The following is a 16,272-nucleotide window of genomic DNA, read 5'->3' as shown; positions in this document are numbered from 1 at the left end:
AGGGTAATGTGCCTGTTAGTTTTAGTCCAAGTTCACACCACCGTATTTTCAGTCCTAGCACTGTCTGTGGAAAAAAGGGACAGCACACGGACCAATGTTATTTAATGGGGCGGTGCAGAGGAGCAATTTTTTTTCCATGTTTCGAATCTGAGCATTAAAAAAATCGCAGCGTGCACTTGTTTCTTCCTTGTGTCGGATGAGATTTGTCCATTGAAGTTTATGGGTGCCCCCAAAAAATTGGATTCTGTACGGAGCCACCATTGAGCATCCGATAGATTTGTATGTGATCAAATCTGAACTGCAAACACTTAAACCTAATTTGTCCTAATTTTCCCAGGAAATAACCCACCCCTCTTCTGTTTTCCCAGCATGTGGAGGATGGAGGTCCCGCTCATGAGGCAGGGCTCTGTGCCGGTGACCTTATTACTCATGTTAATGGAGAACCAGTCCATGGTCTGGTGCACACGGAAGTGGTGGAGCTGATCCTGAAGGTAAGTGCCTTGTGGAAAAGTAAAAAACATTGGTCTGGAGGGGTTCAGCCGATGCCAAAAAGCATGGATGACCCACAATTTTATTCCCGCAGAGTGGTAACAAGGTGCTGGTCACCACAACACCTTTTGAGAACACATCAATCAGAACTGGTCCAGCCAGAAGGAGCAGCTACAGGTCCAAGATGGCCCGGAGAAGCAAGAGGAGTATGGGAAGAGAAGGGCAGGAGAGGTAAGAGATATGTACAAGCCCTGGCAAAAATTATGGAATCACCGGGCTCGGAGGATGTTCATTCAGTTGTTTAATGTTGTTGAAAAAAAGCAGATCACAGACATGGCACAAAACTAAAGTCATTTCAAATGGCAACTTTAGGGCTTTAAGAAACACTAAAAGAAATCAAGATTAAAAATGTGGTGCTCAGTAAGGGTAATTTTTTGCAGACCAAGCAGAGGGAAAAAATTATGGAATCACTCAATTTTGAGGAAAAAATTATGGAATGAAAAACAAACTGACAAAAGAACACTCCAATGCATCACTAGTATGTTGTTGCACCACCTCTGGCTTTAATAACAGCTTGCAGTCTCTGAGGCATGGACTTAATGAGTGACAAACAGTACTGTTCATCAATCTGGCTCCAACTTTCTCTGATTGCTGTTGCCAGATCAGCTTTGCAGGTTGGAGCCTTGTCATGGACCATTTTCTTCAACTTCCACCAAAGATTTTCAATTGGATTGAGATCCGGACTATTTGCAGGCCATGACATTGACCTTATGTGTCTTCTTTCAAGGAATGTTTTCACAGTTTTTGCTCTATGGCAGGATGCATTATCATCTTGAAAAATGATGTCATCATCCCCAAACATCCTTTCAATTGATGGGATAAGAAAACTGTCCAAAATATCAATGTAAACTTGGGCATTTATTGAAGATGTAATGACAGCCGTCTCCCCAGTGCCTTTACCTGACATGCAGCCCCATATCATCAATGACTGTGGAAATTTGCATGTTCTCTTCATGCAGTCATCTTTATAAATCTCATTGGAACGGCACCAAACAAAAGTTCCAGCATCATCACCTTGCCCAATGCAGGTTCGCGATTCATCACTGAATATGACTTTCATCCAGTCATCCACAGTCCACGATTGCTTTTCCTTAGCCCATTGTAACCTTGTTTTTTTAGTGTTTAGGTGTTAATTGTAACGGGTCTGGGAGGCAGAACCTCTGAGCTACTATACAAGGGGGCGGTCCTTGTAAGGGAGCGGGTGGCGACCAGGCAGGCAGTCACAGCAGGTGACCGGGACAGTCTCTAGAAGAACGGGCAGGAGGTCACGGCAAGTGACCGGGGCAGTCTCTGGATGAACGGGCAGATGGTCACGGCAAGTGACCGGGGCAGTCTCTGGGTGAACGGGCAGATGGTCACGGCAAGTGACCGGGGCAGTCTCTGGGTGAACGGGCAGATGGTCACAGCAAGTGACCGGGGCAGTCTCTGGGTAAAGGGTTGGTACGACCTGTGGCGGCTGATGGTAGACGTGAGCTCCCAGGTGAGCAGGCGAGAGTCTCTGGATAAATGGGTGGTCACAGCATGTGACGGCGGAGCCTCCAGGAAGACCAACAGACAGGCGGCAGATGAGCGCTCCCAGGTGAGCGGGCAGGAGTCACTGGACAGGCAGGTGGTCACAGCACGTGACGGCAGAGCCTCCAGGTAGGCTAGCAGACAGGCAGCAGATGAGCGCTCCCAGGTGAGCGGGCAGGAGTCACTGGACAGGCAGGTGGTCACAGCACGTGACGGCGGAGCCTCCAGGTAGACTAGCAGGCAGGTAGCAGATGTGCGGTCCCAGGTGAGCGGGCAAGCTGGTCCATAGACAGACTGACAAGAGTTGGAAGGCAGACCGTCGGACCTCAGGCAAGCAGGCAGGTAGTTGATGTGCGCTCCCAGGTGAGCGGGCAAGCTGGTCCTTAGACAGACTGACAGGAGTAGTAAGGCAGACCGTCGGACCTCAGGCTAGCAGGCAGGTAGCAGAATATCAGGCAGGAATAAGACAGCAAGCTGGCAGGAATCTGGCAGGTATCTGGCAGGTAACTGGCAACGGGACCTGAGGGCTGAAGCAGAGTAGTGAACAGTGCAACAACATTGCTCGGGCACCTCCATTTTGGAGGAGGTGCCTTATATATGGTGAAGTCCTCCGGCCATTGGCCGGGGACTCCTTAGGACGGCGCGCGCGGCCCCTTTAAGAGGGAGGGAGAGCGCGCGCGCGCGCCCTAAGCACAGTGGCCGGGAAGGAGCGCGCGCTGCCAGCAGAGCGGGAGGAGGACGCCGGGCACGGAGCAGAGAGGTGAGGGGAACAGCGTCCCTGCCTAGCAGAGGGCAGGGACGCCGGCGCTACAGTACCCCCCCTTTAGGCCCCCCCTTTTTTAGGCCAGACAGAAATTTAGCAAGGATGAGCGGGGCATGGATGTTCTCCCGGGGCTCCCACGTTCTCTCCTCAGGACCAAACCCCTTCCAATCTACTAGAAAAAAGGTCTTTCCTCTTACCCTTTTGGTGGCAAGAATGTTCTCTACCTCAAACTCGTCCTCAGCAGAAACCGGAGCAGGAGGCGTACCTGTAGACTTGGAAAAAGAGTTAAGTACCACAGGTTTGAGGAGAGATACATGGAAGGAGTTAGGGATCCGTAAGTTGGCCGGGAGTTTCAATTTATAGGCCACCGGGTTGATCTGACTGATGACCTCCAGAGGACCGATGAACCGAGGCCCTAACTTGTAAGAAGGTATCTTGAGTCGGACATATTTAGATGAGAGCCAGACTTTATCTCCAGGACGAAATTGTGGAGGATCCAGGCGTTTTTTGTCAGCGTGTCTTTTCATCCGTTCGGACGACTGAAGGAGTGCGGATCGGGTACTCTCCCAAATGGAGGAAAATTTGCTAACGAGAGATTCCGCAGCCGGGTTGTCCACAGAGGTGGAGACAGGAAAAGGAATCCGAGGATGCTGACCGAAGACTACAAAAAACGGGGATTTGGAGGAGGATTCGCTCTCGTGATTGTTATAAGAGAACTCGGCCCATGGTAGGAGATCCACCCAGTCTGAATGATGGGCATTAACGAAGTGCCGGAGGTAACTGGTCAGGTTCTGATTGATCCGCTCCACTTGACCATTGGACTGTGGGTGGTAAGCGGAAGAGAAGTCCAGGGTGACGTCTAGCAGTTTACAAGTGGCTCTCCAGAAGCGTGAGGTGAACTGTACCCCACGATCCGACACGATGTGGAGGGGCAGGCCATGAAGACGAAAGATGTGACGAATAAAGTCTTTAGCTAGCTCGGGTGCAGACGGGAGGCCTGGCAGGGGAACGAAATGAGCCATCTTGGAGAAGCGGTCAGCGACCACCCAAATGACCGTACAACCGGCAGAGACTGGGAGGTCAGTTATAAAGTCCATTGCTATATGCTGCCAGGGGGCAGCAGGTACAGAAAGCGGAAGGAGGCGACCGGCTGGCAGATGTCTCGGAAACTTGTTGCGGGCGCAGGACACACAGGAAGAAACAAAGTCTATTACGTCCTTGTGCAGGGTAGGCCACCAGTAGTGCCGGGTAATAAGCTGGAGGGTCTTTTTCTGACCGGCGTGGCCAGCCAGTTTAGACGAGTGACCCCAGTGAAGGATCTTCTCCCAATCAGGTACTGATACGAACGTCTTTCCGGGAGGGAGACGATTTAGACTCACGGGAGCCACCTGCATTACTCTGGCGGGATCGATGATGTGTTTCGGATCTTCCTCGAGATCAGACACCAGAAAGGATCGAGACAAGGCGTCCGCCTTGACGTTTTTGTCAGCCGGGCGAAAATGAAGAACAAAATCAAAGCGAGCAAAAAACAAGGACCACCGGGCTTGGCGCGGGTTAAGTCTCTGGGCATGCTGGAGGTAAGCCAAGTTCTTGTGGTCAGTGTAAATTATTACCGGGTGAAGAGCCCCCTCGAGCAGGTAACGCCACTCCTCCAATGCCAGTTTGATGGCCAATAACTCTCGGTCTCCTATGGAATAATTGCGCTCTGAGGAGGAGAAGAGTTTAGAGAAGAAGCCGCAAGTTACCATCCTCCCGGAAGATGATTTTTGAGTAAGTACCGCTCCGGCTCCAGAGGAGGAGGCGTCAACTTCCAGGAAGAACTGCTTGTTGCTGTCCGGGCGATGCAGCACCGGGGCGGAAGAGAAGGCCTGTTTTAAGGAAAGAAAGGCCTCCTCTGCTTCGGGCGGCCACTCTTTGGGATTAGTACCCTTACGAGTGAGCGCGGAAATTGGGGCAGTCCGGGAAGAGAAGTGCGGTATGAAGAGGCGGTAGTAGTTGGCGAAGCCCAGGAACCGCTGAATGGCCTTCAACCCCTCCGGTCGAGGCCATTTCTCGATGGCAGACAGTTTCTCTGGATCCATTCGTAGGCCGGTCTGAGAAATAATGTAGCCCAAAAACGGAAGCGAGGTCTGCTCAAAGAGGCACTTCTCGTATTTAGCGAAGAGGTGATTCTGCCTGAGCCTGAGCAGGACCTGACGAACGTCCCTCCGGTGAGTCTGGAGATCCGGAGAGAAGACCAAGATGTCGTCCAGGTACACCACTACGCAGGAGTAGAGAAGGTCCCGGAAGATGTCATTGACCAACTCTTGAAAGACGGCAGGAGCGTTACAGAGACCAAAGGGCATTACCAGATATTCATAGTGGCCGTCCCGGGTGTTGAATGCCGTCTTCCATTCATCCCCCTGACGGATACGAACCAGGTTGTACGCCCCACGGAGGTCCAGTTTGGTGAAGATTCTAGCCCCCCTCAGACGATCAAATAACTCCGGAATGAGCGGAAGGGGGTACTTATTCTTCACCGTGATCTGGTTAAGGCCTCTATAGTCTATACAGGGACGGAGAGAGCCGTCCTTCTTTTTGACGAAAAAGAAGCCTGCTCCCGCCGGGGAGGTAGATTTCCGGATGAATCCCCTGGGCAGATTCTCCTCAATATATTCGGACATCGACCGGGTCTCAGCAGCGGATAATGGATAAATACGCCCACGGGGAGGAGTAGTACCAGGTAACAGGTCGATAGGGCAGTCGTATGGTCTATGAGGGGGTAGTGTCTCTGCCTCCTTTTTATTAAAGACATCAGCATAAGACCAATAAGGAATCGGAAGTCCAGGTAGATTAGTTGGGGTAGGAGAAGGACGGACAGGATGGACGGGAACCAGACAGGTCTTATGGCAGTCCTGTCCCCAGCGAAGGACTTCTCCGGTCTGCCAGTCAAGCACGGGTGCATGTCTCTGGAGCCAAGGTAGACCTAGCAAGAGGGCGTGAGAGAGTCCAGGCAGAACATGAAAGGAGATACTCTCAGAATGCAGCATTCCCACCTGCAGAGTAATGGATTCGGTGATGAGTTGGATGGGGCGTGGTAAGAGACCCCCATCCACGGCAGCAACAGACAAGGGTACAGCCAGAGGTTTGGTGGGGATGCGGTATTTCTCTACCAGGGACTGTGAAATAAGATTCCCGGCTGCTCCAGAGTCAAGTTGGGCTAGTTCGAAATAACGGTTCTCCCCGCAGACGATTGAGACTGACAGCAGCAGAGATGGAGAGGATTTATTCTTGTCTAGGTCGACCTCTCTGAGCGAACCTAGACACAGGCGTTTCCCGACCTCTCCGGGCAGGCACGGATCCGGTGCTCCTTACTGCCACAGTAGAAGCAGCTCCCCTCGGCACGGCGTAAGTCCTGACGGGTTTTGACCATCTTGGTCTGGTCGACCTGCATAGGCTCAGGAGAGTGTACCTGGGGAGAGACGGATTTCTGAAAAGTAGGAGCTAGACGTGGAAACCTCCTCTCACGGGTGACCTCTTTGGCACGCTCCTGGAACCGTAGGTCAATCCGGGTGGCAAGAGTTATTAGGTCATCGAGAGTGGTAGGAATGTCCCGACCGGCAAGTTCATCTTTAATACGGCCGGACAGACCCTCCCAGAAGACGGATACCAGAGCGTCGTTATCCCAGGCCAGCTCCGAGGCAAGGGTACGGAACCGTATGGCATATTGGCCCACGGTGAGACTTCCCTGACGGAGGCGTAGCAGTGATGATGCGGATGAGGTCTTCCGTCCGGGTTCGTCGAAGACTTTCCGGAAAGCCATGAGAAAGGCAGGCAAGTCGGACACCAGGGGGTCTCCTCTCTCCCATAGAGGATTTAGCCAGGCCAGGGCCTCCCCGGTGAGATGGGACATGATGAAGGCAATTTTGGCCCGGTCGGAGTTAAACTGGTGGGACAGGAGTTCAAAGTGCAGGGTGCACTGATTTATGAAGCCCCGAGCCTGGGCGGAGTCGCCTCCAAAGCGAGGAGGTGCAGAAAGCCGGGGTCCGGGGTAGTATACCATGGTATTAGTGGACAGCGGAGCTGCCGGATTGCGAGTCATGGCACTGGCGGAGGTTGCTGGCGGAGCAGTCAGAGTGTCCAGGCGAGAATTAATAATAATAATAATAGTTTATTTTTATAGCGCCAACATATTCCGCAGCACTTTACAAATTTTAGGGGGGACTTATACAGACAATACAGAATAAGCATATCTCATATCGAACGGAGTGAGGGCCCTGCTCGCGAGCTTACAGTCTGAGGAAGTGGGGGAGACACAAAAGGTAAAAAGTACATATATTGTATAATGCAGCCTTGATATAATTGACATTCCGCAGGTGACCCAGGATGGACTCCTGTTGGGACCTCTGGCGGGACAGTTCATGACACAGGTCCGAGAGCGAGGGAGCTTGGGTGCCACCGGGTTCCATGGCCCGAGCAAACTGTAACGGGTCTGGGAGGCGGAACCTCTGAGCTACTATACAAGGGGGCGGTCCTTGTAAGGGAGCGGGTGGCGACCAGGCAGGCAGTCACAGCAGGTGACCGGGACAGTCTCTAGAAGAACGGGCAGGAGGTCACGGCAAGTGACCGTGGCAGTCTCTGGATGAACGGGCAGATGGTCACGGCAAGTGACCGGGGCAGTCTCTGGGTGAACGGGCAGATGGTCACGGCAAGTGACCGGGGCAGTCTCTGGGTGAACGGGCAGATGGTCACAGCAAGTGACCGGGGCAGTCTCTGGGTAAAGGGTTGGTACGACCTGTGGCGGCTGATGGTAGACGTGAGCTCCCAGGTGAGCAGGCGAGAGTCTCTGGATAAACGGGTGGTCACAGCATGTGACGGCGGAGCCTCCAGGAAGACCAACAGACAGGCGGCAGATGAGCGCTCCCAGGTGAGCGGGCAGAAGTCTCTGGACAGGCGGGTGGTCACAGCACGTGACGGCAGAGCCTCCAGGTAGGCTAGCAGGCAGGTAGCAGATGTGCGCTCCCAGGTGAGCGGGCAAGCTGGTCCATAGACAGACTGACAAGAGTTGGAAGGCAGACCGTCGGACCTCAGGCAAGCAGGCAGGTAGTTGATGTGCGCTCCCAGGTGAGCGGGCAAGCTGGTCCTTAGACAGACTGACAGGAGTAGTAAGGCAGACCGTCGGACCTCAGGCTAGCAGGCAGGTAGCAGAATATCAGGCAGGAATAAGACAGCAAGCTGGCAGGAATCTGGCAGGTATCTGGCAGGTAACTGGCAACGGGACCTGAGGGCTGACGCAGAGTAGTGAACAGTGCAACAACATTGCTCGGGCACCTCCATTTTGGAGGAGGTGCCTTATATATGGTGAAGTCCTCCGGCCATTGGCCGGGGACTCCTTAGGACGGCGCGCGCGGCCCCTTTAAGAGGGAGGGAGAGCGCGCGCGCCCTAAGCACAGTGGCCGGGAAGGAGCGCGCGCTGCCAGCAGAGCGGGAGGAGGACGCCGGGCACGGAGCAGAGAGGTGAGGGGAACAGCGTCCCTGCCTAGCAGAGGGCAGGGACACCGGCGCTACATTAATGATGGCTTATGTTTAGCTTTTCTGTATGTAAATCCCATTTCCTTTAGGCGGTTTCTTACAGTTCGGTCACAGACATTGACTCCAGTTTCCTCCCATTCGTTCCTCATTTGTTTTGTTGTGCATTTCATGTTTTCGAGATATATTGCTTTAAGTTTCCAGTCTTGACGCTTTGATGTCTTTCCTTGGTCTACCAGTATGTTTGCCTTTAACAACCTTCCCATGTTGTTTGTATTTGGTCCATATTTTAGACACAGCTGACTGTGAACAATCAACATCTTTTGCAACATTGCGTGATGATTTACCTTCTTTTAAGAGTTTGATAATCCTCTCCTTTGTTTCAATTGACATCTCTCGTGTTGGAGCCATGATTCATGTCAGTCCACTTGGTGCAACAGCTCTCCAAGGTGTGATCACTCCTTTTTAGATGCAGACTAACGCGCAGATCTAATTTGATGCAGGTGTTAGTTTTGGAAATGAAAATTTACAGGGTGGTTTCATCATTTTTTCCTCAGAATTGAGTGATTGCATAATTTTTTCCCTCTGCTTGGTCTGAAAAAACTTACCCTTACTGAGTACCACATTTTTAATCTTGATTTCTTTTAGTGTTTCTTAAAGCCCTAAAGTTGCCATTTGAAATGACTTTAGTTTTGTGCCATGTCTGTGATCTGCTTTTTTTCAACAACATTAAACAACTGAATGAACATCCTCCGAGCCCGGTGATTCCATAATTTTTGCCAGGGGTTGTACATGTGAGCAGAAAACGTTCATAGGTCCATGATAGAGAAGAAATACACAAGAGGGGTTGAGGATAACTGCAGGACAAAAGTCCATGTGGTGCACCTTAGTGACAGAAACCATGAACCACCATTGCAAAGTATGAAGACCCAAACAGGTCTAATGTAGAGGCAAATATTGGGTAAGGGGGCATCTAGAATTTCTACTCTTTTTTCCATCCTTCTTTTCTTTCTGTCCTGTCTCTCTCTTCCCTTAACAGCAAGAAGCGCAGTTCTCTCTTTCGTAAGATCACCAAGCAGTCCAATCTCCTGCACACCAGCCGCTCTCTCTCTTCTCTCAGCCGCTCTCTCTCCTCTAGTGACAGTCTGCCAGGATCTCCTACTCACAGCCTCTCTGCCCGTTCTCCAACTCACAGCTATCGATCAATGGATTCTGCATATCTAGGTAGGGTTGATGCTCTCTAGATATTAGGGGGCTGCACTGGTCTCTTTGCAGGGTGCAGGGGACTTTATACTGTTTTGAGGACCAAACTAATATTCTCCTCTTTCTTGTTCTTGTACAGGTGCCTCTTCACAAGGCAGCTCCCCTTCTTCCAGCACTCCTAATTCCCCTGCTCCTCCACCTCCATCTTCCTCCACATCTTGTGCATCCACATCCTCCTCCACATCCTCCCCAGCACCACCCTCTCCCCACATTCGCCCCAGTACACTCCATGGCCTGTCCCCGAAACTTCATCGCCAGTACCGATCTGCACGTTGCAAGTCAGCTGGTAACATGCCGCTTTCTCCTCTAGCTCATACTCCGTCACCTACTACTGCCTCCCCTCCTCTGATTCCCGGCCACAGCGTAGGGAGCAGTCTTACCACACAGAGTTTTCCTCCAAAGTTACATCCTTCCCCTCCTATCTCCCGTCCACGTCCTAAGAGTGCTGAACCCCCACGTTCCCCGCTCCTGAAGAGAGTGCAGTCCGCAGAAAAGTTGGGTGGAGGGGGTAGTGGCGGTGCACCTAGAAAACAGGAGCCAGGAGGCGGTGGTGGGACTCCAGATGGAGATTTAGGAGAAACCCTTGGAGGTAGATCACAAGCAGTTAGAAGAGTAGGTAGACAGGAGTCCCCACGGAGCTTATGTGCAGGAGATCTTCTCGTAGACAGTCTAGAGAGGCTGGAAGGAGACATGGGGGCAGGAATATTACAACAGACAGACGGACATAAAAATACGGAGGTTAAGGTTCAAGTAGTAGGAAAATTAGGCACGGTAGTGCGAAGCCCTGCTACATTTTCACCACAAGAGCCTTCATCTACTTCAACGTCTGCCCTTCCACCACAAGGTGACCCTTCCCACGCCATGGTGGGGAGATGCCAGGTGAAAACTCTGAGTCCTGTACAGGAACACGAGGGCAGAAGAGGTGAAGGGGAAGAAGGTGTAGGAGAAGGAGAAGGAAAAAAAGGAGAAAAGGGAGAAGAGGATGAAGAGGATTGTGGAACCATGAGAGAACGTTGGTATCTGGAAGTGGTGGAAGAGTTGACCACAGTTGGAAAAAGTGCACCCCATGTCACGACGAAAGGAGCCCCCTCCCATCTCACAGACTGTTCACATCCGGTTAGGTCCAAGAGTGTTGAAGTTGACCACATGAAGAGCACATCCACTCCTTTCACTGATGTTTTGCACTTCGCAAAGAATAAAGACCTTGGGGTTTCCTTGGTGAAGGCTTCAGCCCCTAAAATGTCAAGTACATCAACTCAACAAGCTGAAACAAAGCGGCCTGACCCCAACAATGCAAAATGTGATCCGATCTACAGTATTAGGGATGAGAAGCCGGTGACTGACATCACAAAATGTCCATCTCGATCCAATGGAAAACACCCTGAAACATTCCAGTCTGCTTCTTCTCATCCTGTAAGACTAAGGGAGGATTCAAAGGTTTCCACCTCCAGCATAAACATTGTAAAACCTGGACCAACTCAGACCATCAGTCTACTCCCAGATAAAACCAGTGAACCTACAAAATCCCCTCAGTCTATTCCCAACAAGGAAAATGTGAGAGCAACCGGGTTGACAGCTGAGATGCCTCCATCCCTTCCACCAGGTCCACCAGCTGTTTCTCCTATAAGTATCCAGATAACCAAAGCTGAAAATGAACCAATACAAGGGACTACCACAGTGACCAATATTATCACTCCGGCTGGGAAGGAAGCGAGTCAGACCAAGGTGACCAGCATCCTCCCGACTGTTAAAGTGAGTGAAGGAGAAAGTAAAGTGGTGTCCATCCATACTTCTCCGACTACTCCAAGTGTAACCGAGAAGAGCCATGGGAGCAATACTACAACCAAAAGCAAGACAAGTGGACCAGAAATTGAGAAGACAAAGGGGGCAATGACTCCTTCAGCAATTAATAAAGTAATTTGCACCGAAGCTGGGCAGACCGGATTTACCAATAACACCCAAGTTATAAGTAAACCTTCAGGAACAGAACATGACAAGACTAAGGGGACAACCAGGCCATCGAGTACTCTGAAGACTAGCGAAGAAGCAAATGCCCGGGCAAAGATGTCCACGGCTGCTTCTGACAGTAGCATCAGCAAAATTTTGAGCGATCAGTCTAAGAAGGCCACCATCTCTCCAAGCTTTGATAGAGTAAGCATGGTGGACACCAGCCAAGCCAAGGTTTCTCCTGCCCTACTGTGTAATAAACTCACAACCGGAGTAGGTGACCAGATGACCAAAACTGTTACGGGAAGTTCTGACGCCGAGAAAAAGCAGAGTAAGATGTCCACAGCCTCTGGTAAGACGACAGAAGGAGATCAACCCAAGGAATCGCCAGTAACAATCAGGATCAGTAGAGCCGAGAGCGATACCCGGAGCCCAACTGCGAAATCTCCAAATTCCCAGACGGCAACACCAGTCACAAGCCAGCGCCGCTCCTAAGGAAAGCCGTTTCTTGTCTTTGTCAGGGTGAAAGACTAATGATGATATTATGAATTTAGCCCCTCTGTATTCAGGAGAGAGTAATGGCAATGGGGTCGGGAGTCCTATCTGACCCCACACTGGATTCTTGAAATGAGCCTTATTGCCCCCCTCTACGGCCTCTGAGAGAGGTGGGGGCTGCACAGGCGTGTATGTGTGTGTCTGTGTGTGTGTCTGTGTATCTGTGTGTTTGTGCTGTGCCTTAATTGTTATTTAGTTGGGAGGGGGGGAGAAATAAGAAAAAAAATAAAGTTACCGCACATACACACACACTTAGCGCTAGAAACTAAAGAAATAGAGTGACGCTCCGCAGGTCCATGGAGGTCCAGCAGGTAGACGCTACAAATGGACCCGTTACCAACAAACATTGGAGGCAGAAATCTTCTTTGACCGCCTCCTGTCCTTGTTAGTGACCAGTCCCTCTAAAGAAGGGTCAACAGAGTAACGAACTGCAGGTTTCTGCCATGCCCCCCTGCATGACATCACTGCCACCACCATTACCCTTTTCCTGAGACCTCATTCTGTGCTCAAACCGTCCGATCTATGACATCAGCTCCCAGCCCTATGATGTCATCATGAGCCTGTGCCACGTCCGGTGATGTCCTGCTATGCCTTGTCTTATCTACATATAGAAACATACGTCTATACATATGGAGTATATTTATCTGGACGCACTATATATATAGATCTATATAAATATATAAATATATTGTCTATAGGGGCTCCACTATTTCTATGCAAGAAGATTTATGGTAAATTTAACCCTGTCAGTTCCTGGCTGGCCGCTTTGGTTCGCTGTTGGCATTGCGGAGGTTAGTTTGTGAACTATTGTAATTTTTTTTTTTTTTTTTTAATTTATTTACTTTTGTGTATTTTTTTAATCAATAAAGCTCTGCCCCGCTACCTTTATGTCCCACTCACCTTTATTCTATACCTTTTTGTATATATGTTTCTTGGATTGCCTTGCTTTCCCCTCAGGGGCTGGCTGTAGGCATCGCATTGGCCAGTTTTAAGCGGGGGTCTGGCTGGCTGTAGGCATCCCATTGGCCAGTTTTAAGCGGGGGTCTGGCTGGCTGTAGGCATCCCATTGGCCAGTTTTAAGCGGGGGTGTGGCTGTTTTGGGAAAATTGGTAAATGGAGACCACTGTTGCAAAGAAGACATCATTTGGGCACAATCACCAATATTTAAACTAGGGTTAGCTCACAGGGGGGCAATAAAATCCTGATATTACAGCAATTTGGGCTGCGACTGCTCTGTTCTCTAAGGAAAATATTGATCTTGCCACTATCGCAAAAATCCAAAGTCGTGGCATTGTGTGTCATCCAATCAGTTATCAAGTGTCACTAGTTGTTCCTGATATTGGGCTTACTCTTCTGTAAAGAACAGACTGTTTTGTGCTCCATACAAAATATTTTACCTGGTGGGCCAGGGTTGACTTCAAATATATTCCCAGGTGGTCTAGTGTATGGTACAAAGATAATATAATCCCCTGGTCCATCTGAAAACAGTTCCTTCCCTTTCCTGGAAGACGCTGCTTCTTTCTTTTCCAGGTGGTCTTCTGGTAGAATAAAGGTCCAGGGAGATGTGGTTGTGTTCGGTTGTAGTGTGTCTCTTTTTCCTGTAAGGCAGGGGTGGGCAATTTTTTGGGCTAAGCCACTGTCTGCAGTAAACCTGTGGAAATAATAATTTTTATTTCTATGTCAATAAAGATGTAAAAGAGTAAACGCATAATTCAACAGATACCAAGAGGAGTGAGGGACCTGATCACAAGCTACAATCTATGAGGGAATAGGGGAGACGCGAAAGGTAAATGGTAAAAAGTGCTTGTATTGTATTGTGGAGGCCACATTCTATCAGGGATTCCTGTTGTTGTTCTACAGTTTGACCACTAGTGGCTGCTGTTCTTCACCTTAATAATTGTGCTGCAATTCCACTTCTTACCACTGGAGGCTGCTGTGTTCTGCAATTGCATGGCCTCCTCCACCCCCACCAGTACTGGTTCACCGCCAGACCGCTCCCCCGGCAGAGGTACATAACCCCGACAAGAAGGCCCTGGAGAAGGTGGTCTCACCCGTCTATCCCGAAGGCGTCTATCAAGACGTATGGCCAACGACATGGCAGCCTCCAAGGACTGAGGGGTTTCATATACTGCCAAGGTATCTTTCAGAAAGACCCTCACAAAATTGTCTTCTAAGGGCTGAGTCATTCCATTTGGAATCCGTTGCCCATCTATGGAATTCCGAACTTAACATCTCCACTGACCGATTCCCCTGCTGAAGGCGACATAGCCTAGACTCTGCCAAGGAGACTCGGTCAGGGTCATCATAGATGAGGGCCAGAGCCCCGAAAAACTCCTCTACAGACTGGAGACAAACTGAGTCCTGCGGTAAAGAAAATGCCCACGACTGAGGATCTCCCTGCAGTAGAGAGATCACAATTCCTACTCCTTGCTCCTCCCCAGAGGAATAAGGACAAAGTTTGAAATACAATTTGCATGCCTCTTTGAATACAAAAAGCTTGTCCCTACCTCCTGAAAACCTGTCCGGGAGGGCAACCTTGGGTTCAGGCTGGACAGGTCTACCTGCAGAGACCCCCACATTAGCGACCTGTAACCGCTGATGCTGAAACTCACAGCAGAGGTCATTCACCTCCAGGGACAGACTGCGAAGCCGCTCTGCGAACTCTGCAACTGAACCCATACCAAGGAGAAAGGAGAAAAAAAAACACGCCCGAGAAAAAAAATCACACAAACCCAAGTGTCAGGTTTTTTTTTTCTCTAAATGTGCACGACCGGTGATAATGTGCAACACAAAGGGAAGGGGGGAAGGGAGCCCAGACTCTAGGGAAAACGGGGAGTGGAGACCTCCTAGGCTGATCTGATATCACCCTGTCTCCCCTACCATCCTTATATAGGTTCCTCACCAATCGCCTCACGCGAACCTAAACCCTGTATTTCCCTAGCGCTTGGCCCTGGATAGGGAAAGGAGGGTTGAGCACTAGTCGATCACCACTAACAACTAAAGACAACAAGGGAGACAAACACGGGGGAAAGTAGCTTTAGCCGACTTCAGAGAGATAACTCCAAGCATCCTCCTAGCACCACAGAGGAAGATAGCAGTCACAAGGAAACACTTGAGTATCACCGGCACCTTCCTGCTGCAGAGTGAAACTATTTAAACACGCAGGCCTGGGTGTCAATTAGCAGGAGGGAGGTAGCCGCTGGGTCCTAGAGTGAAACAGTTAAGAAGGTGTCTGTAATGCCAAACGAAGAGATCTTCTGCAACCAACTGCAGGGGGACTGTCTGTCACATCTGACACACCCGTGACATTACATGTCTCACATTGGAAACATCCCCTTTAATTTATAATAATCTCTGGAGGCAGATTCTCAGGGGAGATCTGTGTCTGGCCCATAGATCTTAACAGCTCATTTACATATTCAGAAAAACATGGATTTCTCTTGAATAAGACATCAGATCGCAGATATCAAGGTACCATTTTATTCAGCATCAAGGTACCATTTTATTCAGCTTCTTATAACCTGTATATCCATATAGACGACAAAGGCAGGGTTCACCCTACTGACTAATTCCCTTTTAGTATTGTATTTTTCGACAAAATGTACAGGTTGAAGTTTTGCAGATTGTCCAGCAGATGGCAGTGTTACATTGTTGGCGTATATGTACAACATAGGAAATGGGTGCTGACCTTAAGTCCTGTACCCCAAGTGTCAGTGTCATCATATACCCCAAGTATCAGTGGCATAATCTTGTACCACAAGTTTTAGTAGAATTGTCCTGTAAACACATGTCAGGGTCATTATCCTGCACCTCCAGTGTCAGTGTTATCCTGAACCCCAAGTATCAGTGTTATTATCCTGAACCCCAAGTATCAATGTCATTATCCTGTACCCCAAGTATCAGTGTCATTATCCTGTACCCCAAGTAATAGTGTTATTTTCTTGTACCCCAAGTGTCAGTGTCATTATCCTGTACCCCAAGTGTCATTATCCTGTACCCCAAGTGTCAGTTTCATTATCCTGTTCCTCAGTACATAACTACCTTGTATGCAGCCTGGATAATGTTCTGTGAGCTCTACCAATCAGCACAAATCTCCATCCTGTCCTGACAGTTTGTTACAATGTATCAGCCTGGAGTCTAGACTGGATACAAATGTAACAAACCCTCAGCCCTAT

General features: G+C 49.9%; 1 protein-coding gene across 2 annotated transcripts in view; it reads left to right on the top strand.

Annotated features, from left to right (window-relative positions):
• The window catches only part of MAST1 (microtubule associated serine/threonine kinase 1), a 106,731-nt gene extending 93,727 nt beyond the window's left edge, over nucleotides 1–13,004 (top strand). For both annotated transcript variants that reach the window (XM_073654296.1, XM_073654295.1), the window contains exons 24-27: nucleotides 369–491; nucleotides 584–720; nucleotides 9,372–9,556; nucleotides 9,675–13,004. In XM_073654296.1, the coding sequence (XP_073510397.1) occupies nucleotides 369–491; nucleotides 584–720; nucleotides 9,372–9,556; nucleotides 9,675–12,037 (2,808 nt within the window). In that variant the 3' untranslated portion in view covers nucleotides 12,038–13,004. The remainder of the gene's footprint in view (nucleotides 1–368; nucleotides 492–583; nucleotides 721–9,371; nucleotides 9,557–9,674) is intronic.
• The last annotated feature ends 3,268 nt before the right edge of the window (nucleotides 13,005–16,272 follow it).

The sequence above is a fragment of the Phyllobates terribilis genome, unplaced genomic scaffold (assembly GCF_046119375.1).
Source record: "Phyllobates terribilis strain yellow unplaced genomic scaffold, ASM4611937v1 Scaffold_11__3_contigs__length_659146591, whole genome shotgun sequence".
NCBI lineage: Eukaryota > Metazoa > Chordata > Amphibia > Anura > Dendrobatidae > Phyllobates > Phyllobates terribilis.
This window is presented reverse-complemented; position numbering and strand designations above follow the sequence as displayed.